At 44.1% G+C, this 27075-nt stretch overlaps 1 protein-coding gene and 2 long non-coding RNA genes across 13 annotated transcripts; 2 read left to right on the forward strand and 1 right to left on the reverse strand.

Annotated features, from left to right (window-relative positions):
• Positions 1–1769: 1769 nt before the first annotated feature.
• Positions 1770–3943, forward strand: LOC106865558. 3 transcript variants are annotated; one of them, XR_001404726.2, is made up of 5 exons: positions 1770–2034; positions 2123–2198; positions 2269–2385; positions 2467–2592; positions 3081–3943. It is a non-coding gene; the product is annotated as an uncharacterized LOC106865558 (long non-coding RNA). The 3 variants fall into 3 exon arrangements; XR_001404727.2 differs by lacking the exon at positions 1770–2034 and having other exon boundaries at positions 2045–2198; positions 2702–3943; XR_001404725.2 differs by lacking the exon at positions 1770–2034 and having other exon boundaries at positions 2046–2198.
• A 2448-nt stretch (positions 3944–6391) lies between these two features.
• On the reverse strand, positions 6392–11563 carry LOC100825985 (putative ubiquitin-conjugating enzyme E2 38). 2 transcript variants are annotated; one of them, XM_003579534.4, is made up of 7 exons: positions 11421–11563; positions 11193–11280; positions 10320–10709; positions 10171–10234; positions 8634–8773; positions 8242–8553; positions 6392–7023 (listed from the first exon to the last, which is right to left on the reverse strand). In XM_003579534.4, the coding sequence occupies exons 1-7, from the start codon at positions 11429–11431 to the stop codon at positions 6679–6681; spliced, it is 1350 nt and encodes a 449-aa protein (XP_003579582.1). In that variant the 5' UTR covers positions 11432–11563; the 3' UTR covers positions 6392–6678. The 2 variants fall into 2 exon arrangements, with proteins under 2 accessions (XP_003579582.1, XP_010239779.1); XM_010241477.3 differs by having other exon boundaries at positions 11193–11274; positions 11421–11475.
• A 1968-nt stretch (positions 11564–13531) lies between these two features.
• Positions 13532–21618, forward strand: LOC106865467. 8 transcript variants are annotated; one of them, XR_002961327.1, is made up of 6 exons: positions 13532–13933; positions 14464–16311; positions 16396–16488; positions 16637–16690; positions 20001–20315; positions 20834–21614. It is a non-coding gene; the product is annotated as an uncharacterized LOC106865467 (long non-coding RNA). The 8 variants fall into 8 exon arrangements; XR_001404639.2 differs by lacking the exon at positions 20001–20315 and having other exon boundaries at positions 13533–13933; XR_002961326.1 differs by lacking the exon at positions 16637–16690 and having other exon boundaries at positions 13533–13933.
• Positions 21619–27075: the final 5457 nt, after the last annotated feature.

The raw sequence follows: 27075 nt of genomic DNA on the forward strand, positions 1-27075 counted from the left end.
TGTGACAAGTCACGCGTCGCGGATCGTAGATTAATAAATTGGTGTCGATCGTTTTAGTTACGTTTTATTTTAGCCTCTAGGTTTTAAGCCTTGCATGTTATGGTGTATCAGGTTGGAAGTTTGGAAACTTTGTCAAACTCTGTCGTGAACTCGATTTCTTAAGTTAGTTCTGAATGCTCGTATTAATTTGCTAACTTGGCATCTCAAGTTAATCTGCTCGATCAAATCGTTGGATCTGCATAATCGTACGTAGGTTCACTAGATTTTCTGGAGATGAGAATGGTCTCCCTTCCCTAGTGTGGCTATATAAATTCCACAACTAGGGAGCTGATTTTCCTTCCAAACAAGTTTACTGTAGACTGAACCATGAACAAACCTGGACGGATGGCTGGCCAATTTGTGAGTCGGATTTGTTAGGCCTATAATGAAATTCATTACACAAATTTGCGCTATTTTGTTGCCCTCCATAGCCGTTAAATATTAAGGTAGTTGCTAGATATGACCGTACTTTTGCCTCGTTTCATCTAAGCCTATGCATCAATGCATGGATGCATGTTCTTACTTGTTGCACCACATGCTGGATTTTTTCTAATGGTGACTTGGATAGTGTAGTTTTTCAGCCTCCTATATAAGTACAGATTAGAGTAGATGGTCTTTATTTGCAGAAAACCCTTCCTACCACCACGAACATTTTCGGGTGCTTTTTCTTTCGGTGATGCTACTTTTTTTGGGGAAAGAACTCAAATTCTTGCTTGAATGAACTTCACTACAAATTTAGTGCAGTTATGAATACATTAATCTTTGCTAATAGAAATCCAATTGCACCGACATTGCGTGATCTCATGATCAGGGATCATGTGTTTCTATCGGAGTACGCAGACTCGTCATTGAATAACCCACCTCTACCATCAACACTTCACCGGCTAACGACACCCACAACTCCATACTGTATCGCTTCTAACAGCAGCGATAGGCATGACCATGGTGCACCAATAGGAGGCATCGTGTGTAGTATATGCACAACGGCGCCTCCGAATGGGATGCATGCATGTGTAGCACCTGCCGGCCACATGCATGACTTGATGCCACCATAAGAAATGCCACAGGTAGCATCTGATGAGCCGTATCGAACCCAACATGGAGTTGGAGGGGGCGTCCCAAACCGCCGCTTGCCTCGAAAGCCTGGTGGTCCAAGGAGGGGTCGTCCCCTATTGCCACCGTCCGATCAGAAGCAACACAGCCAAAGGCAACACCATCTCAAGATGTGTCGATCGACATTAACATTGCTTCCGTCAGAACCACCCGATCTGCGCTCAGGAGCCTATCGCCGCTGCGCCCACGGTTGGCCTTCTGATCTGCCTTCGAGGCGCCAAATTCATGGCCTCCTCACCACCACTGGGCATATCGGGGAGGGCAGGAGCAGAACCATGAAGTGTTCGAATTTACCATGCTGTCCCAAGGAGCAGTTGTCATAAAGTGTCTCGCCGCCCTTTCATGGGCATCATCCTCATGATTCGTCCGAGGAGGACCTAGGAAGGAGCGAGGAGAGGAGATGAGGTGGTGGCTTAGCCCCTCGAGTCGCCCTGGATAGGAGAAGGCCAAAGTAGCACCAGGGCCGGCCTACTTGCTTGACACTACCCAGTCAATCCGTATTTTGTTCTTTAATTCCGTTCATGTATCTATACCTATCTTAAAAATACGGACAGTTCTCTTCACCAATTTTTTATCGTTTGTCAAACCTTCCGCTTCGTGACCCCGCCCGACGCTTCCCACCTATGCGTGCTAGCCACGGACCCCCTACGCCTTCTTCCCGAGCACACACGCACGACCTGCCTCTCCCTCTTCGACGGCGGCGGCGGAGGGCATGTTGCCTGCCTCCTCTCGATCTGGAGCCGTCGTGCTCGATTCCTCCCTCAACCACCACGCACAGAGCCTCGGAACCTGCTGCTCACCACGCACGGCAACATGCCCTACGCTGCCGCCGACGTGCTGCTCGGACATGCCCGCCTCCCCGCCCGCCCCGTGCCGCCATAGGTACCCTTCTTCAACCTCCTCCTCCTACTGGGCCCTAGCCGCCGCAGCTCTAAACTAAATCAAAGCCTCTTTTTTTCGGTCCTGCAAGTCGCCGCCGTCCGACCTGCGCCAGAGCGTCGACGATGATCTATGCCGCCGGTCGTGCGTCTGGGTTAATTTCTCAAGTAAGGATAAAATAAACAATTATTTTATCAGTTCGTTTTAGTAATTATCCACTAACCTTTGTTTCTGTAGGTATGTTGAGAAAACAGGACACAGAGCTGTATACACAAGGGTGCTAATCTTGAAGATGGGGTAGCAGCTGATGAGGAGGATGATCCATTAACTGTTGCTAGACAAGCTGACCCAGATGTACTTATCCTTCTTACTTAAACTCTAAGAAGATAGTCTTTTACTCCAATTCATACATCTAAGAAAATCCTCTATTGCCAGATCCTTTCTCAAGATATGCCGAAGAAGTATATTACATATGCTAAGCTGAATGTATTTCCCAAAATACATGATGCTGACCTGGACAAGATTAGCCATGTGTATGATGAACTTCGACGTGAATCATCTGTAAGCAACCGCTGGTTCTTATCTTTGTCATATGTTTTTTATGAACACATTTGAAAATGGATACCCTTGAAAACCAGAAAGCAATATAGCTTCGGACTGTTTTTTGCAGCATGGTCAAGGAGTCCCTATTGTTGTAAGGCATATCGAATCTATCATTCGAATGTCTGAGGCACATGCAAAGATGCATTTGAGAAGTTACGTTTCTCAGGAAGATGTTGACATGGCCATCCGTGTGCTACTTGACTCATTTATTTCAACCCAGAAATTTGGTGTCCAGAAAGCACTTCAAAAATTAAATTTAAAGTGTTGAGCTTGAACTATTATATTGTTTGCCAACCTAACTGAGGTTACCCAATGGAGTTCTGTTAATGGAGATGACAATCATTGCATTGCCTTGGAAGCCTCGATACTCATGGTCCTATGTTCCAAGTAAAAACATCTGTAGCTTTTTGTCGTAAATTTTTAACGAACTTCTGTTGTCTGTGCAGAATTTCCGCAAATACATGACTTACAAGAAGGATTACAATGAGCTGCTTCTGCTGCTTCTGCTCCTCCTGCGCACACCGGTGAAGGAGGCCTTGCACTTTGAGGAAATCGTGTCGTTATCAACCACACGCTTGACTAACATTGAGGTTAAAGTGGATGACCTGAAGAACAAGGTGATAGGAACACCTTTGCTCATGATTCTTCCTCTAGAAACGGTGCCACCTTCACATCAGTTCCATTTCCTCACCTTTGTTTCTCCTGCGCACACTGGTGAATGAGGCCTTGCACTTTGAGGAAATCATGTCGGGATCAACCACACGCTTACTCACATTGAGGTTAAATCGGATGACCTGAAGAACAAGGTGATAGGAACAGCTTTGCTCATGATTCTTCCTCTAGAAACGGTGCCATCTTCGCATCAGTTCCATTTCGTCACCTCTGTTTTTCCTGCTGAATACAAGCCCAGGAGTATGAAATATATGACTTGAAGTCGTTCTTCTCCGGCGCTCACTTCAGCAACAACAGCTTTGTCCTAGACGACGGGCGTGACATCACCAGGCATCCTATTGCAGCTTAATAACTATCTAGGCCTCTGCCGATGATGAACACATACCTCTTTCTGGATTAAGAGCGAGGGATGAGTACCTAGCGACGTCCACTTGCAGCGCAGGCGATAAATGATAGGTGCTGCACGCTAGACTGGAATTCTGACATTTGTGTACTGTTTCTGTTATTTGAATTACATTCAGAGAGTTATGTACCCTCTTGACATGGTACAATTGTGAAGCGTTGACGCCCATGTCCTCAGGCCATGCCGAGAGATGTACGCTTTTGCGGTATATATAGTGGAGCTTGATTTGGAAAATTGTTTCTCGTCAAGGTGCTCTCTGTCTGCATGTGTTGGTCGGCCGTGGCAGCGCACGGACATTCTGCTAGTACATAATGGAGATATGTTTTTCTGGATCGCTGTGAAAATCATCAAAATTTGGGCAGAGCCCTGGTTTGAGATGTGAATACGTGCATTCATGCAAGGGCCCAGTGGTCGTGATCTGACTGAACCTATCGATGTCGGTCTCGTGAGGTGTTTGCAAATTCCACACGGACAAGGAGTTTGAGGTCCTACTCCGTTTCTTGCACGCGGGGCTTGCTCTGGTTCTACATAACCCCACGGAACCCGCCCCCCTCTTCCGATCAAAGCCAAACCAAACCAGCGGAACAAACAACCAAGCTCGGAACGAATTAGCACCGATCGACCGTCAGGCAAAAGGCAACGATGTACAAGGAAGACTGCTGCTTCGTCGTCGCGATTGTTACCGTGCTGTGCCTCCTAGCTGGCCTGGGCACGTTCATCGGGATGGACGAGTACCGGAAGCCGCGGTACTACGCGGCGATCGACTCCGTCTCCGGCCTCGACCTCGGCCGGCCGTCGTCGCTGCTGGACCCGGTCTTCAACGTCACGCTCCGCGTCGCCTCGCTGGGCTTCCGCCACAGGGAGTGCATCGCGCCGGGCACCGTCGTCGAGGTCTCGTACCACGGCTCCCCGCTCGCCAGTGGCGCCGCGGGGCAGCTCTGCGCCAGGCCGCGGGGGGGCGCCGGCGCCAGGGAGGAGTCGCTCGTCGCCTGGGGCCGCGGCGTGCGCGTCCCCGGGTTCGCGCTGGACGGCCTCGCCGCGGACGCGCGGCAAGGCGTCCAGGCGTTCGACGTGACGCTCCAGATGCCGCCGACGGACATCAACCACCACATGGGGAAGGTCGTGACGTGCAGTGCTAGGCGCGCGGGCGACGCCGGCGCCTTGGAAGCTCCCTGCGACTCGTCCGACATGGGCCAGTACTGGTTGCCGTCGCCCACGAATCTGCACGGCGGTGCCAATTCGACGACGTCGAATTAACTTGTGCTCAGCTGGGTAGCATGCATCCAACTAGGAGTATATACTGTACTAGGTCTTTTTTCTCACCAATCTGTAGATTATTTAGATTTTTTATTTTGAAGGAGATCAATCGTGGTAGAACGACTCATCTCACTATTCATGAATCATGATAGGAAATTATAAGTACATATCATGTCCTTGTTCAATTGAATCAAACAAACATGTCCCAGCGAAAACAGAAAATCCATCTTGGTTTCTTTCTACCTATGTCGTCACCCCTCCTTTGCTGGTATATCATCGGCCTTCTCCTTTTTCTCCTCCACCGGTTCCGCCGATTTAGATGTGTAAGAAGGATTCAATCTACCGATGGGAGTTGTAGCTTTTTCTTTGGATGGGAGCGTGTGGAAGATGGTATGATCATCTTGGAGGCAGCGTTTCGTCCTCAAGATGGTCTTCCAGGTTCAAATTCACATTGAATTTGTCAGTTAGGATTGAATTGATGACGGATGACCGACATACTCCTTCCATTTTATAAAGGTTGGCGGATTTGTCTCGTTAAAACAAGACTTTGATCAATAATAACTCTATTAATATGTGTTTTTACATGCATGAAATTTATATCAATAGATTTGTCTTTAAAAGTTCTTTCTAATAATAATGAAGCCTTGTCTTAAAAAAAACAAAATACACCAACCTTTGTGAAATGAAGAGAGTACATTCTTATTGTCCCCTCGGGACAGTGAGGTTAGGATTTCGCATGCACGCAAACTCAGGTGAGATTTGGTGTCAAATTCTTCGTGATCGATTCAGGGGTTCAACAACGGCTACTGCGACTATGTATTCAAAGGTATTTAGGGGCACGTGCATCAAGACTTCATTCCTGTCATCAACAAGGTCGGGCCAGCTCTTCCGGGGAAGCAACAACATCGACATCAACAGTGTTCATTTGGTGGTCCTACTCTCTACCACCATCTCAGAATTAATGCTCTTGGCTCAAAATCGACAAGAAACTAGGCTTGTCCTATCTATTAATTCGCAGTTGGGCTCCGTCTCAAGGTCGACTCTTGGCCGAGCCAGGCTCAGTCCGAGCGAGCTCAACATGAAGGCCAAACAAGCCTATTTTGGTAACTCGGCTCAGGGCATGCCTGGCTTGGTCCGGCCCTGTCGTCATCATCATCGTGGTGAGACGATACGTTTTCTTGGATCAACGCACGCACATTCAGCTATACTTGGCCAATTACATGATAAACTAAGATACACTTAAAGGCTATGTTTGGCACTTAATGATTTAGGTATTTGAGAGAATTGAGTGTTCATCCAAAACTCTCAAATGAAGTGTTTTGTGAAGAAATCCAGATAATCTCCAGTAATCACTCCCAACCGAACAGCTCATTTGGGGTTTCCAGTGTTTTTGAATTTGGAGGGAATAAAAATCCTAGAAAAACATGAGTCCCAAACAAGACTTAATTAACGAGGTGCCATGAGGCCATGACAATTAATTGGGTACTTTATGTGGTGAACAAGTTAAGAACAAGGGCAAGTTAAGTCCCACGACTTCACCAAAAGTGACTCCATATCTAAAAATCTTTCCCCTGCAGTTAAACAAGTAAACTACCCAATCCTGCGTTAAAAAAAAAAGTAAACTACCCCATCCTGCAAAAAAGAAAAAAAAATCTACGCTATTTCCCTTCAAACTATCTCTACCTGCGCACGCAGCCTTTGGTGCTTTAATTTCAGGCTGCAGGCTGGTTTTTCTTCAGCTTCTCTTCGAGAAACTTCCTGGTGTCAGCACCCTTAACGTTGAACTCCATCAGAAGATCTTCAAATAGTGTTTTGAGGTCGGGCACGAACTGAATGCGCCTAGTACCGAAAAGACCAAAAACATCCATCAGGCCCTGGTCTTCCTTTGGCGGTGCAACGCTGCTACTGGATGCGCCTGCACCACCACCGCTCTCTTCTGATTCATCCTCCTCGGGGACTACCGATCCGATCGTATGACCCTCCATGTAGTGTTGACATGCTGCGAGAATGGTACGCCCGTGTAGCCGAAAGTGACCGGCTACAAGGTCTGCAAAATGCTGCGAGGATCCAAGAGCAAAGGATGGTTACCAAACCAGCAGAAAACTAAAGCGCTATGCTACTCTGTACTTCTGTAATGTATGCTACTCTTTCCGTCCCATATTAAATGACTTTCTATTACATGTATCTAGACGCTTTTTAGGTCTAGATACATTCATGTTTGGACAAATTTGAGTCATTTAATATGGGACGGAGGGAGTACTAGGTTGGTCAGCTATCTCACAAAACCACGATTGTTTGTAATAGTCTCACAAAACAACAACTTTTGGGGAAGCTGGTCTCAAAAAAACTAATCTCGATAATTAAGCTGGTTGATGGTGTTTCCGACAACGCGGGGCCACCAATTCGATGCCACGTCATCTTCCCCGACCCGTTTTCGATGCCCGTTTTTGACACCATGTCCGCTGTCTTGGGTCGGGTAGAAACTGACGTGGCATCGAAAACGGGCGTCGATAACGTGTTGGGGAAGATGACGTGGCATCTGAATGGTGGCCTCGGGTTATCAAAACGCCATCAACCAGCTTAATTATCGAGATTAGGATTTTCTGAAAGCAGCTACCCCAAAAGTTGTGATTTTGTAAGACTATTACAAACAACCATGGTTTTGTGAGACAGCTGCCAGAAAAAGTGTGGTTCCGTGAAATTTATTCGCAAATTAAAGAAGAGCATGCTATGTTCAAAAGGAAGATACCTAGTGAGGATATCACAATTAAAGAAGAATTTTGGCACTTGGTACTTTCCATATGAATACGTTGGTGAAATATTATAAAATAATAATAAAAATATGAACCTACTTTTCATGACAAATCTGTATTTATGTGATCAATCGAACTAAGTTTATGTGTACCAATGGTTAGTTTGAAAAGTTTGACTACATGCATTCTAGAACGTCATCTATTTTTCAACAGAAGGAGTACTGTATAAAAAGAAGAACATCCTTCCCATAGTTGCAATAGAAGTACCCTGCGTGCAATGGTCAGAATCAAGATAGAGGTGCACATATTTTAATATTTGATGGTAGTAGATGCAAACCAACCAGCCAAGTTATCTAACATACTCCCTCCGTCCAGTTTTGTCAGTCATAGTTTGATTTCCAGAAGTCTTTTAAAGTACATTTTGACCTTTACTTTAACTTACAATTACAATATATTGTGAATTGCTATGGAATCAATCATGCCTCAGAGCGATAACTATAGATAAATGTAGTGAAACCTTACCTCTGGGGGTCTTCTAAGTGAATACAACATCGTCCTGCATGAGTGCAGAAAGGTGATCTTGTTATACTGTACAGAATTCTTCTCTCCAGACGCGGTATTGGCAGAGGATGCATATCCTGGCTCATTGAAGTATGGCTTCTCATTCAAAATGAGAGCCTGAATGGAGACAAGCACCTGTAGCATGGTCGACTGAGCTGGATTCCACGTTTCACAGCCATAACCCGACCAGGTACCAAGGAGGCTAAGGCAGACTTTTCCACAATTATATAAGTTCGGATTGAGCCGAAGTCCTCCAGAGTGGTAATATACTGACTGCAACATCATATGTGTAAAAATGTCAATAGAAAGGTGAAAACAATCGTAAAGTAAAAAACGTATTGCAATGTACATACCGGAGGGCTAGAAGGATAAGAAGAGGTAAATTGAACATCAAAGAAGAAGAGCCCATCATGGTAGGGTGTTCCTTTAGGCCCAATAATCGCTGCCCTAAGACAGTCCATTCTATCTTCGGCGACACAGACATAAATAGATGCTACAGAAAAAGAACAACTTTCAGAACTTGGAAGTTGAGAAAATATACTGAAATTGTACAAGGGGCTGCTGAAGATGTATGAGGTATAATTATGAGAAGTGTTCTAGAGTAATATTAGCATCATAGAAACTGAGAGTACCAGACAAGAGGATATCTTTTAGTACGCAACACTAGAGTAACAAAAAAATGAAAGTGAAGCTTAAATCCACTCAACTTTTAGGATTGACCGTACTATTGCTTGGGTTTGGTACTGCACCGGTATCCAATACCAATACAAATATGCCGATACTGTATCCACAGCATATTGCACAAGTAAGCATTTCAAAAGTAAATAACTTAATTGCTGCATACTTTGTGGATACACTGTAGATACTTCTAGAATACAGTCCTAGGTTTCCAGCTCAACTAAGCCACAGCGTATCTAAGCGTCCACCCCATCCCCTTCTTGTAAATGCCCACACTGACTCCTGTGGGCCCACTAGCAGGCAACCGCCTCTCGTAACTTATCCCTTGCTTAAGGTAATTTGCTATTCATACTACGGTATAAAACTTATAATCCAGTTAATAAAAAATACTTAAATGTTGCCGATGGTGCGTTTCCATGTCTTGCTGCATAGGCTACTACTATAAAAATTAACACGTTATGAATTGGAGTGTGTAAAATCACATTAAAAATGCCGGCTTAACTATCTCCTAGTCATCTATTTGTATCTCTCTGTCGACTACTCCCTCCGATCCTAAATTCTTGTCGTGGTTTTAGTGCAAATTTGAACTAAAACCACGACAACAATTTAGGATCGAAGGGAGTACTAAATAACAGTATCTCAGTCCACATGAGATAAATCTCTGATTTTCCACAAGATTCATTATTTTTCATCATTTCCGGGGTCTAAAAATCATTATTTTCCTTTTTCATTTTGACTATCCAATCAATGGCATACAGTGTGAAAAGACACTACAAAGATTCTAAAAATAAATACTCCCTCTGAACCCTAATACATATGCACAAAGAGTAAGAAAGTTCCAACTTCCACGATTGGGAAGAGAAAGAAAATTGGATCTATTGCCCTTCCAGATAAGAGCGGATAGTTTGTGTGGGAAGATAGGCCATGATGTTTAGTATACAGAATGAAATAAAAGACAAAAAAGAGAGGAGCAGATATGAAAACACACCATATGTTTTGAGATAATTTAAAATTTTGTGTAAGTAATAATTTTGCTGAAGATTATGCCCCCAAATCTATATTTCATCTGACCCAGGCAGTAGGGTCAATGTCGAGTTTGGCCGGAACTCCCGATGTTTTAAATGTCAAATGAGCTAGATTTTTTTCCACATTTGTTATTGGTAACACTGAGAGGCTCATAGGTCCAATTTTGCAACAAGAACACCAACAAACCTGGCAGATCTTTCTCCAAAATCTTCCATTCATGTTGAATCCTTTTTGCCCATTCTCTTCTTGTCTGAAATAATAAACAGATAAAAAGATGTAAGTATCCAAAGAGCCTAATAAAAGAGCAATAACAGATTAACAGTTGAGCATGTCACCGTGTCTATAACTTTATTAGCATAATGGTGATCAGAAAAGTTTTGAACTGTGTAAAACTGTTTGAACGCCTTATATTTCTTTGTGATATCATCTTCAAATTCTAATTCGGACGTCGTGGAAACTCCACTGTCTTCAATTTTCTGCAGCCAAGGTACAGTAGCCTCCACGCCTGGAGGCAGATCCAAATCATCAAATTTGTCAGCAAGCTGTTGATTGAAGTCAGCTTCGTCAAATTCATATTCAGATTCATCGCCATCGCCGTCGCCATCGTCATCATCCATATAGTAATCTTCCTCCTCGGCTTCTCCATAATTAAAGTCTTGTAGCTCTGGTTCAGCCATTTGCAAAGAGTCACTTGTGCTGGAACCAAGTTGGTCACTCGAAGAACCCTGTTAGACAATGTCTATGTCAGTATCAACAAACATCAGATCGTGAATATGAACAAAGCTTCCAGGGTCCGTTCTTCCATAGATATGGATGAGTATGAGGCATCTTAATTTCGTGGTCTTTATCAATAGTACGAATTTACGATAAAAAAACCCTGATCGGATCCATGAAAACAACCAAATTATACCTGTCATTGCATTGATCAACCCAAGAAAGGCCAGACGTTGCAAGGACGCGCCCCCAAACCCCTCTAATCGGAGTATTATGACAAAATTGACCCGAACCTAACGCACCAAAAATTGCCGCCCCGAAAACAAATCCCTAGAAAACCTCAATTCCGGATCGAACCAAACCCTTAACGCGGCAGCTCGGCCGCACCCAGAGTACGGATCGCATGGAAACTCCAAAGCTGCGCACCGCGATGCGCGAAGAAGGATAAACTCGGGAACGCGAAACTTGGAAACCGAACAAAGCCTCCGGATTACCTGGCACCGCTGCCGTTTCTGCTTCGATTGCGAATCGACCCACGCCGCAGTCCGGCAAGACGAGCTCCCCTGCTCCAGCGCGCTGTACCTTCACAGGAACAAGACCCCAAAGCCGATCAAAACATCAGTCGAAAACAAAAAATCCAATGATGAGAATATATATCTTGCGAAAGAATACGGTCGCCGTCCGATCGTGGACGGCGCCGGCGGGAGTAATAAGATCCGTACTCAGCGTCCATGGCCGCCGGCGTGGCCGCTGCGCCGGAAGAGGAGGAGGAGGCGGCGGAGGGAGCTGGGGAGTGCGAGGGGGGGCGAAAAGTGAACGGAACGGAACGGGTCACCGTAGCAGTGTATCTGGCCAGGTTGAAGTTCCAGTCGTCCACGCCGGGATTCTACTCCGCTCCCACTGCTATGTGGGTCTAAAATATGGGCAACTTACTGGACCCCGCGAGTCAGTGGCGAGGGGTGTTGGGACGTGACGAGAGGAGTCCTCGACGGCGGCGGCCTTGCGTGGGAATCCACGGGCGGGACCGGCATGTCAGTGACGAGTGGTTTAGACCGGATCGGGTACCGGTTTCACCTACCTTTGTGGGATTTTTGTTGAGATATATAAACTTAGGATGTTTTGTGCACGGGTCCAGTTGCGTTGGATTGCCAAATCTAAGGGCAAAAGTTTCAGGCTAGAAAGTTGTTTTATCAAGAAACCAACCCCGCTAGGCGCTAGCTAATTAAAAGCGCAGTACGATGATCACGTCAACAGCAGCGTCACGAGAGGTACGAAAAGCAGAGAACACACAGGGATTCGATGTGCAAAGGGCGTTGCAAATTTTTATTACTAACTTCGATACATATTAATTGTCTTAAATTTGTTAATATGGATGTATCTATGTCTTAAAAACGTCTAGATATTTCAGAAAAAAAAAGCGTCTAGATACATGTAATATTTCAACAATTAATATGGATCGGAGGGAGTACTTTTTAACGGTTTTGCTATTGAGAAGTCGTCTTTTTTTAGTCAGATATCAGTCAATAATTTAGCCATCGGATCTTACCAACGATAGCAAGTGGGAGACGAAAGAATAGAGATGAACCTCAAAATTTTAATCCAAATGGTTCCCCTCCTACCGTGCATCAAACCTTCTCGAGGCCTGGGGCAGGGAGATCCCCTCTCTCCCTACTTCTTTCTCTTCGTCGATGAAGGCCTTTTGGCACTTCTCAGTAAGGAAGAATCTCAAAATAGACCCACTACCATCAGGAACACGCTAAACCATTACGAAGCTGCCACGGGCCAACTTCTCAGCCCTGACAAATGCTCCCCCCCCCCCTCCCCCCGCAACACTTGTCATCAAAACTCATACAAGAAGGCGGCAAAGATTCTAAACATCCAGAGACCCAGCTTTGATGAAAAGTACTCGAGCCTCCCTATGCCGGAAGGTAGAATGGTGAATGGCAAATTCAAGAGCATTCTCGGGCGTGTTCAGAAGAGATGCTCGGACTAGACGGGACAAACTTGTGTGTTGGAGGAAAAGAAGTCCTAATCAAGTCGGTTGTCCAAGCTCTCCCAACCTACGCCATGAGCATTTTCAAATTCCCGGCTGGACTTTGCGAAGACCTGGAGCAGATTACGCGCAATTTCTGGTGGGACAGCGAGGACAACAAAAAAAGGATGCACTGGTTGGCTTGGGACAATCTCCTCCTACCAAAAAACCATGGCGGCATGGGTTTCAAAGACCTTGGCATGTTTAACCAAGCTTTTCTTGCCCGTCAAGCTTGGCGTCTTCTCACGATCCCTGACAGTCCGTGTGCTCATGTTATGAAGGCCAAGTATTTTCCCGCAGGAAACCTCAACGACACCGCTTTTGTGCAAAACGCTTCCCATGTTAGAGAGTAACCGAGCACGGCCTTGATATGCTTAAACAAGGTGTGATCCGGAGAATTGTCAACGGACATTTTTAAGTTTTCTCATTTTATACATCATTTTTTCACATAGTGCTTAGGTTTTGTTGTTTTAATGTAAAAAAAGAACACCTAAATATGTTTTCCATTAGCTGTAGTTAATTTTAAGCATATGATTTAACACATAAGATTCCGGAGTAACGCGCCGGCATCATCTGATTTATCTGATACCAACAATACATGTGAACACCGGAGCTCATCTCCATCTCTTCTATATTACTTCTTAAGATAGTAAATTCTTGTCGTGATTTAGTTTAAAGAGGAACGAAGGTCCTGTAAACACACAGTTTGGTGGTAAAACACACACACACACTTTACTCTTTCACTTTCGTCCACTCAATGTGGATCGTCCGATCTGATACAACGTCTCAGATTATTTCGGAGCCGAAGGAAAAAATCGCCCAGCACAGATGTGCCTCTCTGCCTCCGGACGCTTCTCTTCGTGCGCTCGCGTCTCGCCGCCCCTTTCTTCCTCCAACCGCCACCGCTGCTGCTGCCCCTTTCTACCTTCGCCCGCCGCCGGCCGGTCGCCGCCGCCGTTGTGGAAGAGACGCTGCGGACAGATGGAGGGAGCCGCCGCCGGCAACAGGCATGGAGGACCTACGCTCGCCGGAACGAGGCGAGATGCAGCGGCCATGGAGGGATGCCGCCGCCATCTCCTCTGCCGTTGTGGGCGAAATGCAGCTGAGTAGCAGCCACCGGCGGCATCCTATCCTTCCTCAGCTCTCGGTCGGTCACCACCCTCCGGAGGAACTGCTCCACCTGCACGACCAGTGATAAAACAGGTTAGCTCACTTCCTACATCTGTTACTTTGTCGTACTTGCAGAGTTCGTTGCATGTTTGTTTCTCAGAGCTGAAATTATCAGCATCTAGAATCATTGCACAAATTTCGTTTCTGAGTCCACTTTAGATTTCACTTCGTAGCTTGGGTAAAAGATCAAAAGCCAAACAGTCAATTAAGCACTTTAGTCAATTTCTCGATGAGTGATCAGTCCTTTAAAAATGAAGGACCATCCCTTCTAATGAAGCTCAAGGCAACTGTACTATTGTCCACTACAAAACTGCATTCTATATATTTGAGTAGGAGTAGGAGTAGGAGTAAATTACTATATATTTGAGATAGCAAAACCAAAGATGTTGCCTATGATTTATGGTTATCAAGATTGCAATTTTGTTTCTGGCTTTAGAAATCTGATCTTTTATCTAAAATAGTTTCTTGCATCTCTTGCTTAATGATAGCGGCAAGTTATTTTTTTTAATGCTAATTTGCTTTCATATTGAAAGAGCAGCCTTTCTATCTTTTTGTGTGTGCAGATCTTGTCGAGGGTACGAAGGAGCAGTGAACAACAGATGTGAAGGAAAACGAGGTGTGGCATAATAACTCACTGATTCTCCTTCTGTTTATTGGAGATGAAAAATAAGCGTATCAGGGATAGGCCATCCATAATAGAAAATGCTCTCTTTTACACTGTAATATCTATTCATAGACATTAGTCCATTAACTTGCATGCCCAGAATTATATAGGAAGTGACTCTTGGAGTTGATTTGGTGAATGCTTGGCTCTAGACCATAATTATCTTCCTCTGTTTAATCTTTCTCAAGGCTTGCTGTTACGAAGCTTCCTACAATTGAACTTCATGTTTGTCGATATTAAAAATTACAAATTTCACAATGTTGTCAATATTAAATGAGGAGAGGTAGCAAAACCAGAGATATTTCGGGAAACTGCACTAAGCCACTAATTGTAGCCATTTCGCATTCCCACCAAATCAATAGGCTGGTATATATATGAGAATATTTTGCATTATGAATTTATGATGCTCATGAATTGGTTTGAATATCTAGGTTTTTCTGACTCTAGGTCTTGAATATCAACTGATTTTGTGCGCAGTTTATCACCTTCTAAATTTATCTCATTGCTTCATGCGTGCAATAATCTTATAGTTTATTTTCCCAGACATTGATGTAATCTAGAGAGAAGTAGATTGTACACACTAGAGAAGCCGTAATCGAAGGAAACCACCTAGCGATTATACATGGTCGCCCCTCCGTATTTTCTTCTCTTTCAGGGTATAGAGGGAGTCCATCAAAGTACTATGGTTTGCTTCATGTGTGAGCCATGCCTGCATACCACTGTTTGTTTCAATTTAGTAGTGCTTGCAATTCTTCAGATGCTTTTATCTGTGCTCTAGCTAGCCAGGTAACAAATAGTGTTCAGATTTCTTGATATTTTAGTCAAACCTTCATTTTTCACATTTTCTGAGGCGGATGCTATTGCAATCCAAAGTTTAAATAATAGTTTCATGACTTTGTGGATCAATATCCTCTTGAGGTCAGTTTTCCATCGTTGTCTTCATTGTCTCAACCCTCTAGCATCTCAATTATAGTCAGCATGGAAAGATAATAGCTTGCCTTGATTCTGACAACGGTATTCAGGTTGCAGCATCATTGTCGTTCTTTCATTTTCTCTTCTCATCTTTTGGTCCTGCTAAATGTTGGCTTGTCTTACAGATGCCAGCTTCTTTTTTTGAGTTCTGATTGCTTGCTATCATGATTTTCATGGAACTGAATCGCATCTTCTTCTTTTTTAAAGGAATCGAACTCTTTAACATTCAGGATGGACGCAGTTCATATTTTACTTGGTTTCTGCAAAAGCTTGATAAATTATAAACATCTTCCCTCTTTGAAATGTAGAATTGCATACCCTTGCACCCTTTTCTTCTCAAAAGGTCAGGCATTAGAAGGTATATATGCTGTTCGTACTCCTGAATTATTTAACAATTTCAGTACCTCCGAGTAAAATTTCAGTTCTTAGTTATTTAGTTACATTTGTGCATCTTGTTTCAAATTTTACTTTTCCATACAACCGTGCTGAGTTCTGCTATCAATAAGCAAGATTCAGAGTTCTTTTCTTTTTCCATACAATCTGAATCTTGCTCCACGATTGTTTTATGTTGAAAGCAGAAATCAATCCTCGGAATCTATCAGTACATTATTGAAAATACTCTTTTCTGATTCGCCAACCGCAAATCTCTGAGCATCTATACATTATTGTTGATCCGTAGCAATGTCCTGACAGTTTTTCCTTTCTGACGGGGTTTGTTCCACTCATAATCCTCATAATTGGTCTCTTCTTCATTCCTGGATCTCCTAGATAGCTGGTAATTTGTCGAAATGACATCTTTCAATTTATTTGAGCCTGGATTGTCACTCTTAACAAATTCAGCACCAAATGTTCACCACAGGCAAAGGTGGGCCGACTAAAGGAGTTTCAAGTAGCACTCCAATGCCTCTGTGAGAATGATGCGGATGTGTCCCTTGAAGTGGCAGAAATTAAGGTTTGACACCCCTAACCGCAGTGTCTAGATATTTGCGCATGTGTCCCTTCCTCATTCCGGTTTGGTACTCTAGGATTTAACCCTTGCAGAAGTGATAATTGGTCTTACTGAGCTATTATGCTTCTGTGGTATACTGATGGATCCGCAGGGCTCTGACTTGCAATTCGAGGAAATGCCTGGGGGGTGGATTACCCCTTTGCAGGTCGAGTTTTTTCTTTGTTTTTGCTATCCATTTCAGTTGTGAAATGATTTAGGGTTTTTACTCTTTTCCGTGGCATCGCACGGGCTGTTTACTAGTTATATTAACGCACAAGTAGAATTTCCTCCACAGCACTTGGGTAAAGAACACGATGAAATAAACATAAAAGATAGGAACAACAAGCGGAGTGAATCACATTTTCAGGAACATCCTAGTAGTGCCAGATTCCACAATAACATCCAAACCGGTAAGTAGTAACAGCATCAACATAAAACCGGAGGCCAAAATGCAGGGTACATCACACACATAGCAGGGTAAGCTTAGAATTAGTTACTCGGTGGTTCACAAAATTAAAACTAGTCTTGTATAGATGAATAGCTGCAGCATAACGGGTAACAGTTCTCCTTCCTAGCCAAAATGCATAAGGCAACCCAACAACCATCTGGTATCAGTTCAAACTAGACCACCCGGCCCTTCATTCGAGGCCTCCGATTAGTCTATGAGCTCCGACACTTGTAAAGAAGAAGCGACTAGTCATCGATGCCAATACTAAGCAATATCTCCATAGTATCCAAATGGAGTGGATGAATGGATTTTGGTACGACGAACTCGAACCAGTCACCGGAAGGAGGCAGCCCACCTAAGAGATCAGTGCAGGGCACGGTGAAAGTAGATTCCTGACGATGGTTGCGACAAGGACTCTCGTAAACAAGCTTGAGCTGACACTCTAATGCCATCGGCGCCGACTCGTTGCCGGCGACTGCACGGTGTACGTAGAAGGTGGTGACAACACAGCCATGTGGCTCCCGCACCACGTTTAGCAGGAACAGGTATAGCCTGACCGGGGGCCGCTCTTTGCCTTCTTCCATGGTCGAACAATGGTAGTGTGTGATCACGTTGAAGCCATCCTTAAGGGTGACCTTCACCAAGGCATCGTTCTTGACCACGACTTTGTGTGGCCACCTGTGCTCCTGGTCAAAGTGGGTCTTCAGCGCCCAGGTGGAGCCAGCGAAGGTGCAGCCCTTGGTGGGGCAGTGGCACGGCGCGTGCCGGCACTCTTGACGGAGGTGCGGCTGCTGGTCGGTGTAGGGCAGCATGGCAGAGCAGCCGGAAGCCGCGTTGGGGCACGGGACCTGGAAGGACTCCAGGATGTGCTCAGCACCGAAGCACTGGCTGTAGCCCCCTGGAAGCTTGCGCCGGCAGGCGTGACACCTTGAGCACATCCTTTTGCTGCACCTTGAGCACACCATGTGTCCTACTTCACACTGCAGATTAACAAGGGTTAGCATCCAACTAAATTAGTCTGCAATCACAACACATGAAAGCTTGATCTCTGCATTGTTTCCGTAGGCACACAGAATGTACTACTTTTTATTTAACAAAATTTGTCTGCAATTTAACAAAGATTAGCATTCAACTAAATTAGTACCACTTTTCCAAAGAGTTTTGTTACGGTACCCTGAAGTGAATCTATAATATCTATAAAGTTGATCCCCACTTTCTTCATTAAATGTTTGCAAGCTTGACATGCAAGGTGTACACATCATCATCAACATTATGCACATCATGGGCATGCAAAATGTCCACATCACCATCCAGATCATGTGTTCTAGACCACTAGGGATCCATTTTGGTGGTCCTTTCAAATTTAATATTTTAATACCTATGATTTTTCACTTCACGTTGTATATAAATATATCACCAAATACACACATTTTCATGATATGTCAATCTTTCTAAGATCTGCAAATACACATATTTTGATGTTCATGTACATCAAAAGTACTCCTATATTGTTTTGCTGCATAGGTGTTATGAATGCTAAAAGTCGTTTTGGCCTACAATATTCAAATTTCTTTTGCATTGAATCATATTATTATCATTTGTTCGTAACATCATATCCAGATGTGCATATAGAACTTTCCGCAGCAACGCGCGAGGAATCACCTAGTAAAAGAGAATGTCACACACAACTTAAACATATAGACATCAATTTTATTCAAGAAAGTCGTGTACTAATTAACTAATGGTTGGTCAAAAGAAACAAAATACGGAACGGAGGAAGTAATGTGTACCTGAAAGATTGGCGGCTTCAGTGGAGAGGCACATATGCCACACTCTAGTACGCGGGTGTCCACCACTGTCACATTCTCAATCATGTCAGAAGTTGACGACGACATACTGAAAATGATAGGTAGGGGCGGAATAGAAAGCAAAGATTAGCACCATAGTCAATTAAATTAATCCCTCCGATCCATAATAAGTGTCGGGGATTTAGTACAAAGTTAGTACAAAATACCCGACACTTATTATGAATCGGAGGGGGTAAAATACTATTTTTAAGTAACTAACAACAAAACAAAAAGATAGATATGTATTTTCAGGTACACCGAAACATATAGATATCAACTAGTATCAAGAAATGGTAATGAACATTTTTTCTTCTATCCCAAAAAAGCTTTGAGCACCAGATAATCATATTAATCAACTACTAACAGTCATCGAAACTTTAAGCTAGTCCAGAAAACTAAGGCTTAGTTTGTTGGGAATTGTGCTGCACTAAACTTATTTTATAATGTGCTGTTGAAAGATACACATGGAAGCAGGAAAAAGTTGGTTAGCCAAACACGAAAATAGCCAAAAACTGGTTGGAAAAGCTAGATTATCATAATCCACCACAATGCCAAACACAGCCTAAATAGCAAAATTCACATATTTTATAGTTCCTAACGATTAGTGACAGTAGCATGGAACCGAAGAGTAACATAAAAACAACAACAAACAAACAACATTACAATACCCCCATATGTGATGTCCAAAAGAAAAATACAATACCGAGGATGGATACGATATCCCTTCGTAATGGTTGGGCTGACCTAGAAGCGAAACCTATATGCAAATTGTCGTTCATCGGCCGTGGGGTATGTAGCTTTTTGTTTTGTCACATGAAGGATAGACTATATCATTGAATTTATAACCAAGTATTTTATGCTATCAATTTCATACAATTGAGTATTGTTATTATGGAACATTATTTTATTAACACAACATTGAAATTTCAGTGATATTTAATTGAAACGTATTACTTTATTAATATATTGTTCAAGTTTTAAGATCATTATTATGTTATTATCATTACTACTCCCTCCGATCCTAAATTTTGAACTAAAACGACGACAAGAATTTAGGATCGGAGAGAGTATTTCACTAATCTCTATATCTACTACTATAAACACACGGTTTACCCATCCCTCACCATCCGCTCTCTGTGGACCGTCCGATCTAATATCCATCATCGTCAATTCCTCCTCAGCCGCCACCTCATCTCCCCCTACGACTGCCGCTGGTGATTTTGCGGTGGGGTGCAGTGCAGCGACTTGAGAGAGATCGTGTGCCTGCTGCGGCTGATCAATGGCAGGTCCAACAAGGATGGCCAGAAGATGTGCGAGCAAATTATCGCCAGGTGTGGGGACGGATTTTTTTTCTCACTGGCGCACCTTCGAGTTTGCTCCTCTCAGTATGTCCTGGCGTGAAAAAACATCAGGATCTGCACAAGCTAGCCTGGCAACCTCTTTCAATGCATTTCCTCCGTGATTCAGTGTAACCGGGAGGAATATGCAGTCAATAGGTATCTAGGACCCCATTTTGCAACTGTGCCTTGTATCAATTTTTGTAGTCAGCTGATTGTTGGATTAATACAGGATCTGGGTTCCCTTTGTTGATGATACCCGTCGTTTATTTCTGTGCCATCCCGAGGGATACACATTGTGAAATTGGGTATAAATTCGATAGGTTGCTGGATTTTGGGGCGGCTTTGTTCATCTTAGTTGAATCTCCATTTGGCCAGCTATAAACTTCACTGTTTCATGTTTAACAAAGGGCATCTATATGTGAATTATATGCAGCATATAAATAACTTTATCTCATAGACTTCAGGTTTTTGACAAATCTTGCTGTATTTTGCTATTACATTTGAGACATAATATTTATATGCATATGCTAAGTAAGAAACAACCATCATTAATTTTTGGAGACAAGCTTATCGATCTAGGGGTCTTTGTATTGCAGATAGCAACTAGATAAAAATAAATGTTGCTTTTAATCCACCCTTGACGTAGCCCTTCACTGGAAGTTCCATTGATACAGGATTCAGGTGAGGAAGAAACAGGCGGCGAGGTGAGGAGGGGGAGATGAGGCTGCGGCAGAGAGGAGAGGAGATGGCGTGGCCGGCGGCCTGGCGGAGGAATACAATGTTGGGAAATTATCTACCACCTCTTGATTTTAACATGGTACGTCTCTATTTGTCGGAAGCTAGAGGACGGTGAGCTAATTATGAAAATTATGTTGACAAAGACATGAGACACCCACAAATGCGAAAGAGAATTGAGGATGCTAATATTGCCATCCTGACCAGCCCATTTGAGCCCCTCAAGCCCCAAGACAAAGCAAGGTTGACATCGACACTCTTTGATGAAATACTTCAGACTTTGCATGAGCAAGAGCAGAAATACTTTGATGAAATGGTTCAGAAATGCAAGTTAAAGGCCTACAAAAAACAGTATGCTCTTTGTGGTAGGACAAATTCATATCCTTGTATGAAGTGTATTCACTTTGTATCATACGAGGCTGCATGTTTGATTCGATCATCTGTATTTTCACGTAGGATGTCGGTGCAATCTTAGTTATTTGTCAATGGGGTTTTGACGATGAAGCCAATCATTTGCTTTTGCATAGAAATCTGCCCGCTGTCAGATGGGTTGGTAGTGTTGAATTGGAACTGATTGTCATAGCTACAGGTCAATGCAAATAACTCTATGTGAGCCTGAATTGTTCAAGATTCGAAAAGTTATTATGTCCTGAAGAGTTTGGAAGGTACAATTGTTTTGCATATGTCTTTTCTTTCAACAGAGAATACACATTTTTGCGTTGTATATTCTGTTAACTGGTGTCGGAAAAATTATTACTTCTTCCGTCCAACAAAGAATGTCTCAACTTTGACTAAATTTGAATGCATCTATACACTAAGTCATGTCTAAGTCATATCTAGATATATCCAAATTTTGACAAACTTGAGACATCTTTTGTTGGACGGAGGGAGTAGTTAAACAGATCGGAAAACTTCTGTCATTGTATTGCTAACATGTTCTCTAACTTCAGTTGTCCTGACGTGTGACTGTAACTTGATTGGCCATTGAAATTTAAATTGAATAGTGAATCTCAACCTGATGTTACCCTTTACAAGATTCTTAGTGTCTGAATAGGCTATACCTTCCCTTTGATACAACCAATGTTTCTTTCTGGATAATAATTCTAATGGAAAATATTCCCTGTCAAAGGGCTCGCTATGCTTAAAATTTGTGCTGCCAGGTGGAATTGCCACAACATGGGCATTCTTCTCAGCGAGAATTATTGCAGTAGGATAATGCCTAGGAGGATTTGAAAGGCATTATGGAATTAAGATTTCCCAGGTTTAGCCGAGGCTTAGCTGTCGTATTTGGTTTGGTATTGCTACGGCACTTGATTTCAAAAGTCACGATGATATTACTGAGGAACTGTCTTTATCAGAACATTTTTGCTTCTCACTTTGGGCAGTTAGCAATAATCTTTCTATGGACGTCCGGAAATCTGTTTTTATCATGTACCAGTAAGCTCGATATGCTTAAACATAATGGATTAGTTAGAATCCTAAAGAGTTTATTTCGGGAGGGCACTTAGCTAGTACATATACGTATGCGAGTGGGTGCCAGGTGATGACCGATGATAAGTTGGATCGGCTCCAGTAGGCACCGTAGACTATAAAAAAGTCTTTCTACAAAAATCATGCAGCTTCCATGCTAGACAAAAACAAATTTCTAGATGCATATGATAGCAATGAGTTTGTTACAACAAAAGCATATACGTATGCGTTTATGTATGCTCTCCCATGCATAAAAAGCATTCGGCAACAAATATTACTCATGTTACAACTACAATTATACTGATTAACCTCCAAAGTTTCCATGCTATACCACCCATTTTTAGTACTGACTAATGGTATAGTAAAACTAGACGGTAATAATTTGGCATTGGAACAAACATCATAACAAGAGTACACACACAACAAGTGTATAGGACCGATAGCGTATCAGGAATCAGGATGCACCGAGGGAACTTGTGCGCCACCGAGAGCCGCCGGATGAAAAAAGGAAGGGTCCAGATCGAACCATCTCGGCCTTTCCTTTTCCATCCGACGGCTCGTGTGTCTCGGGCTCACCGGGTGCACCAGTTGGCTCGGTGCACCTGATACACCCTCTATTAGGACTACGACGGAGGGAATGAATGGGAGGAAATTTGTACCTTGAGCTCGTGGATGATTGGAGGAAGGACGAGGATGGGAGGGAAACAGGTGGAAGAATCGTCACGAACCGAGGGGAGGGGATATTCACGGGTGATGGTGGTGAAGGGATGTGGCCCTATAGGGTTGAGAAGAGGAGGTCGGGGCGGCAGGTGGAAGGCCGGGTAGACAGATATTTTTCTCGACGAGCAGGACCTAGGGTATGTATAAACTGTTTGATCTAACAAGATTTTGGGATTTGGACCACGTATCATTAACCAGGCTAGCAATGAAAAGTAATATGAGGCCTACTAGGCCCAGACGGCCTAGACGGGAAGAAACGTTTTTCAATTATCAATTGGTCGATGTTGTATGGTAACAATAAACCCAAGGCAGCTCAAAAAAGGAATAAACGGGGATTTTATGTGGGGCAAGTGCCCAACGTTATCTTACGGGGCGACGCTGTTTGAGATTCGGAAAAACCACGATCCGCTCGATACACTTGTTCTGTCTTGTCTTCTTCCCGATCCCTTCTCTCTGCTCTCCTCCCGAACCCCATTCCCCTTCCCCGATCTCTCTCTCCCCGCGGAACCAGCCTACCTGCTGCTGCACTGGCTCCCCGCACATACGGATCTAGTCCGCCTGCTACTGCCCCCCTAGCTCCCCGCACGAACCTAACAATTAAGTGTGGATAAGCTAGCAAGTAGACACAAATAATCTAGGATTTGAGCTCAGTTATCATGTCAAGTTGGCACAATTAATTTTGGCAAATAAGCATAGTTAACCATGCAATTAACTGAATAATCCGGCAAGTAGACACAAATAATCTGGTAAGCAGGCTTAGTTATCATGGCAACTAGGAATACATTAAGTCGGTACTTGACAAGTGAACACAATTAACTTGGCAATTAAGTACGGTTAACCTAACAATCTTGGAAGTAAGCTTAGTTATCATGGCAAGTAAACACAATTAACCTGACAAGTAAGAACACTTAGGCTGCGTTCTCTTCGGCTTCTAGAACCGGCTTCTCATAGAAGCTGCCCTCACCTAGCTTCCTGCAGAAGCCGCATCTCAGATTTAGCTAGGCATCCAAACTAGTTTAGGCCAAACTAGTTTGGTAGCGTAATCAAATTTAGGTGGCGGCTTTTCCAAGAAGCTGGGGGAGGTCAACTTCTCGGAAAAGCCGGTTCAGAAAGAAGAACTGGCCCTAAACCTGTCAATTAAGCGAGGATAATCCGGTAAGTAGGCTTAGTCAACCTGGCAAGTAAGCACAGCTAATCTGATAATTAAGTGCGGATAATTTGACAAGTAGACACAAATAATCTGACAAGTAGGCTTACTAGTCACAATTAATATGTCAAGCTCGTAAGTACACATGTATAGACGAGTAGAATGCACAAATAAAATCAATAAGTATGACTTTGTGATATATGTTAGAGTGACGCCCCTTTTTTAGGGACTCTGATGTGTATTGATAATTTCTACGTGCTAGAATCGATCAAAAAAAATTATACACCGTGAAAAATAGATGCAATTTGAAAAGAAGAAAAGAAAAATGTCAAACGTGTCGACGTGCGCTACTAGCTATTTCCATTTTATTTGATCCTGCAAGTTTCATGTTGTTTGATTCTGATTGGCGTGTCTAGATGTGATATTGTGTACGTGCGGATGGAGCTGGACCGACAAGTGTTGCGCGTGGGATGAACCTGGACTTGCTGACGCGCGCCGAACCTATGCTGGCAAAAATTGTCACGAGTGATACTGTAGTAGTTTCTCTCGTCTTTTTTGTGTTTTTGTGTAGTCTGTGCAGTACAGCCCCAAGCTTCGGGAAGTGATTGCTTGACCCCAGCATCGGATTTGCAGAATGCGAACACGTTGCTGCTTGTTGCTGCTTGGGCCGGCCTGGCCGGTTGCTTCCTCCTTTGGGCCGTGGCTGGGAGCGTCAGGGGATGCGCGTGCGGGAGTACGATGTAGCGGGCGCGCGCGGGTGTACGCTAGTTGGCGGGGGATTCGCCTGGACGAAGACAGGCGCCGCTGGCGACCCCTACGTGGGGCACGCCGCAACGTAGTCTTATCGCTTCTGTGTAGTCAACAGCAGCGCACAAACATGTAACAGTCTTAATGCATGCATATATGGCTACCTGCCATGCTTGATTCGCAAGGTATATGGCACAAAAAATTCACCCCAGCCATATAGTACGGGTGCCTGGGACTTGAAAAAAATTATAAGAACGAAACATAGATAGCCTGGGTGGCAAGGAGTATTAACAACGGCCCTCTTCTTTAGAGGAACAACAACCCCAGCTAAAGGAGCATACGTTACACCCATGGTCTGAGTGCAGGACTACAGGAACTACGCCGATGGAGGCAACTACTGACTATTCCAGAGACGGCGCAACGGTAACGTGCCCCTCAAGGCGGCACCACCAATGTCGGAAATCGGAATGGCGTCGGGGTTCCACGGACCGGTAATTATTCTGCAACTGGTTTCAAAGTATACCTACCCTCTTTATATGCATGTATGTGCCAAAAAATTGTTTTAGATGAGTCTAAAAGAAAAGATGCACTGTACGAAAACAGAAAATAATAGCAATCGTAACCGCCCAGTCCTGAAGTACCAAACCTTCTCTCAGTTCATTAAATTAGGCGACTTATCGGTGAAGACTTCCGTTGGGAACCTGCCAACTTCCATTCAAATGAGAGGTGGGAATGGGAGATTTTTCAGAAAACCCTTTGTTTTTTCCCCTCCCTTTCCGTAACGCTTCCCTTTGGGTAAAAAAAAAATCCTTCGTTTCTTTGCCACGTTCCACGATCGTGCTGCCGGCCGATGGAGCCTCGACGCCCTTTTCCGGTCGCCGGCGTTGTCCTTGCTCGACTTCAGAGCTGTTCCTAGATCTCTAATGGACCCGTCCAGCGCTCCTTCCCGGGCCGTGATGCCCAGTCATCTTCCGCCGGCCATGATGACCGGAGCTCCGCGTCCGATGCGGGCCGTGATCCCAAGAGCTCTGCCTCCGTCGCTGGCCGTGATAAGCAAACGTCGCCGCCGATAAGCCGATTCTCTGTCCACTGCAATGCACCGGCCTACTGGAAGCACTGCACAGGCAAGGGATGGATTTCTACTATGGTTGTTTACACTGATCACGCCTAAATAAAAACTGATCTTGCCAAGCCTGCTTAACAACGATTTCTCTACATTCACATTCAAAACCATGCTTTCAGTTCGCCAGAACACAACTACTGGATATCTCATCCCACAGACTTTTATCCATTCACGTTCAAAAGAGTAAATCCTTCATGCATGTACATTCACATTGACTCGGGTACAGCAACCATCAAGCATTTATCTGTACATTCAGCATAACATCAACCATTGCAACTTCAGGCTTCATCAAAACAACAGCCAGCAGTCTAGTAACACAGCAACCAGCAGATTCGCAAACAATGAGCACCGACACCTTCAACAAACAGCGACCACCACAGTTTTCTGCAGTTTCAATATGTGTGTACAGCAATAGCAAAAACAGCACAAAAGAAACCTTTCCTGTAAATTCACATTCATTCAAGAAATATATGTACATTCACATTGATTCAGCAAAAAATCAGTACAGCAGAGAACAAGCGCGCAACAAACAGCAGCAAACATTCAGGCCATAGAGCCTAAATCGCTGTCGCCTGGGTTAGCACCACACGACAGGCCGCCCGGTCACCATTGCTGGGGCCACTATGCAGCCTCTGATTTCCCCTCACCAGGAGAGGTGTGAGGCGGCCGAGGAAGTGGGGCGCGGTCCGCTGTCATCACGAGGAGTGAGCTGGGTTCTGTACTTCTGGGTCGCCTGCGTGTGAAATCTAAGTCGCCACATCGATGGGGAGCGGGAAGAGGAGGGGAGTCGCGAATAGTTTTTCTCCTTGTATCGTGCTGAAGCTGGGTTTGACAGGGGGTTATCTAAAAAATTGCTTTCAGTGATGGGTTTCATTCCAACCTCTCATCTGGACCGTGTGTTTTAGATCGGATGGCTTAGAACGGACGTTTGCAAGTTTGCACCTAACGGGTGTTTTCACTGGATACGTAACTCA

The sequence above is a fragment of the Brachypodium distachyon genome, chromosome 5 (genome assembly GCF_000005505.3).
Source record: "Brachypodium distachyon strain Bd21 chromosome 5, Brachypodium_distachyon_v3.0, whole genome shotgun sequence".
In the NCBI taxonomy this organism is placed as follows: Eukaryota; Viridiplantae; Streptophyta; class Magnoliopsida; order Poales; family Poaceae; genus Brachypodium; species Brachypodium distachyon.

Excerpts from the sequence above, each read along its gene's own strand:
- LOC100825985 (XM_003579534.4), bottom strand. Across the intron at positions 10,710-11,192 it reads AGAAACGGCAGCGGTGCCAG|GGTTCTTCGAGTGACCAACT; the intron begins GTAATCCGGAGG and ends ATTGTCTAACAG. Across the intron at positions 8,554-8,633 it reads CTTATCCTTCTAGCCCTCCG|TCAGTATATTACCACTCTGG; the intron begins GTATGTACATTG and ends ATGATGTTGCAG.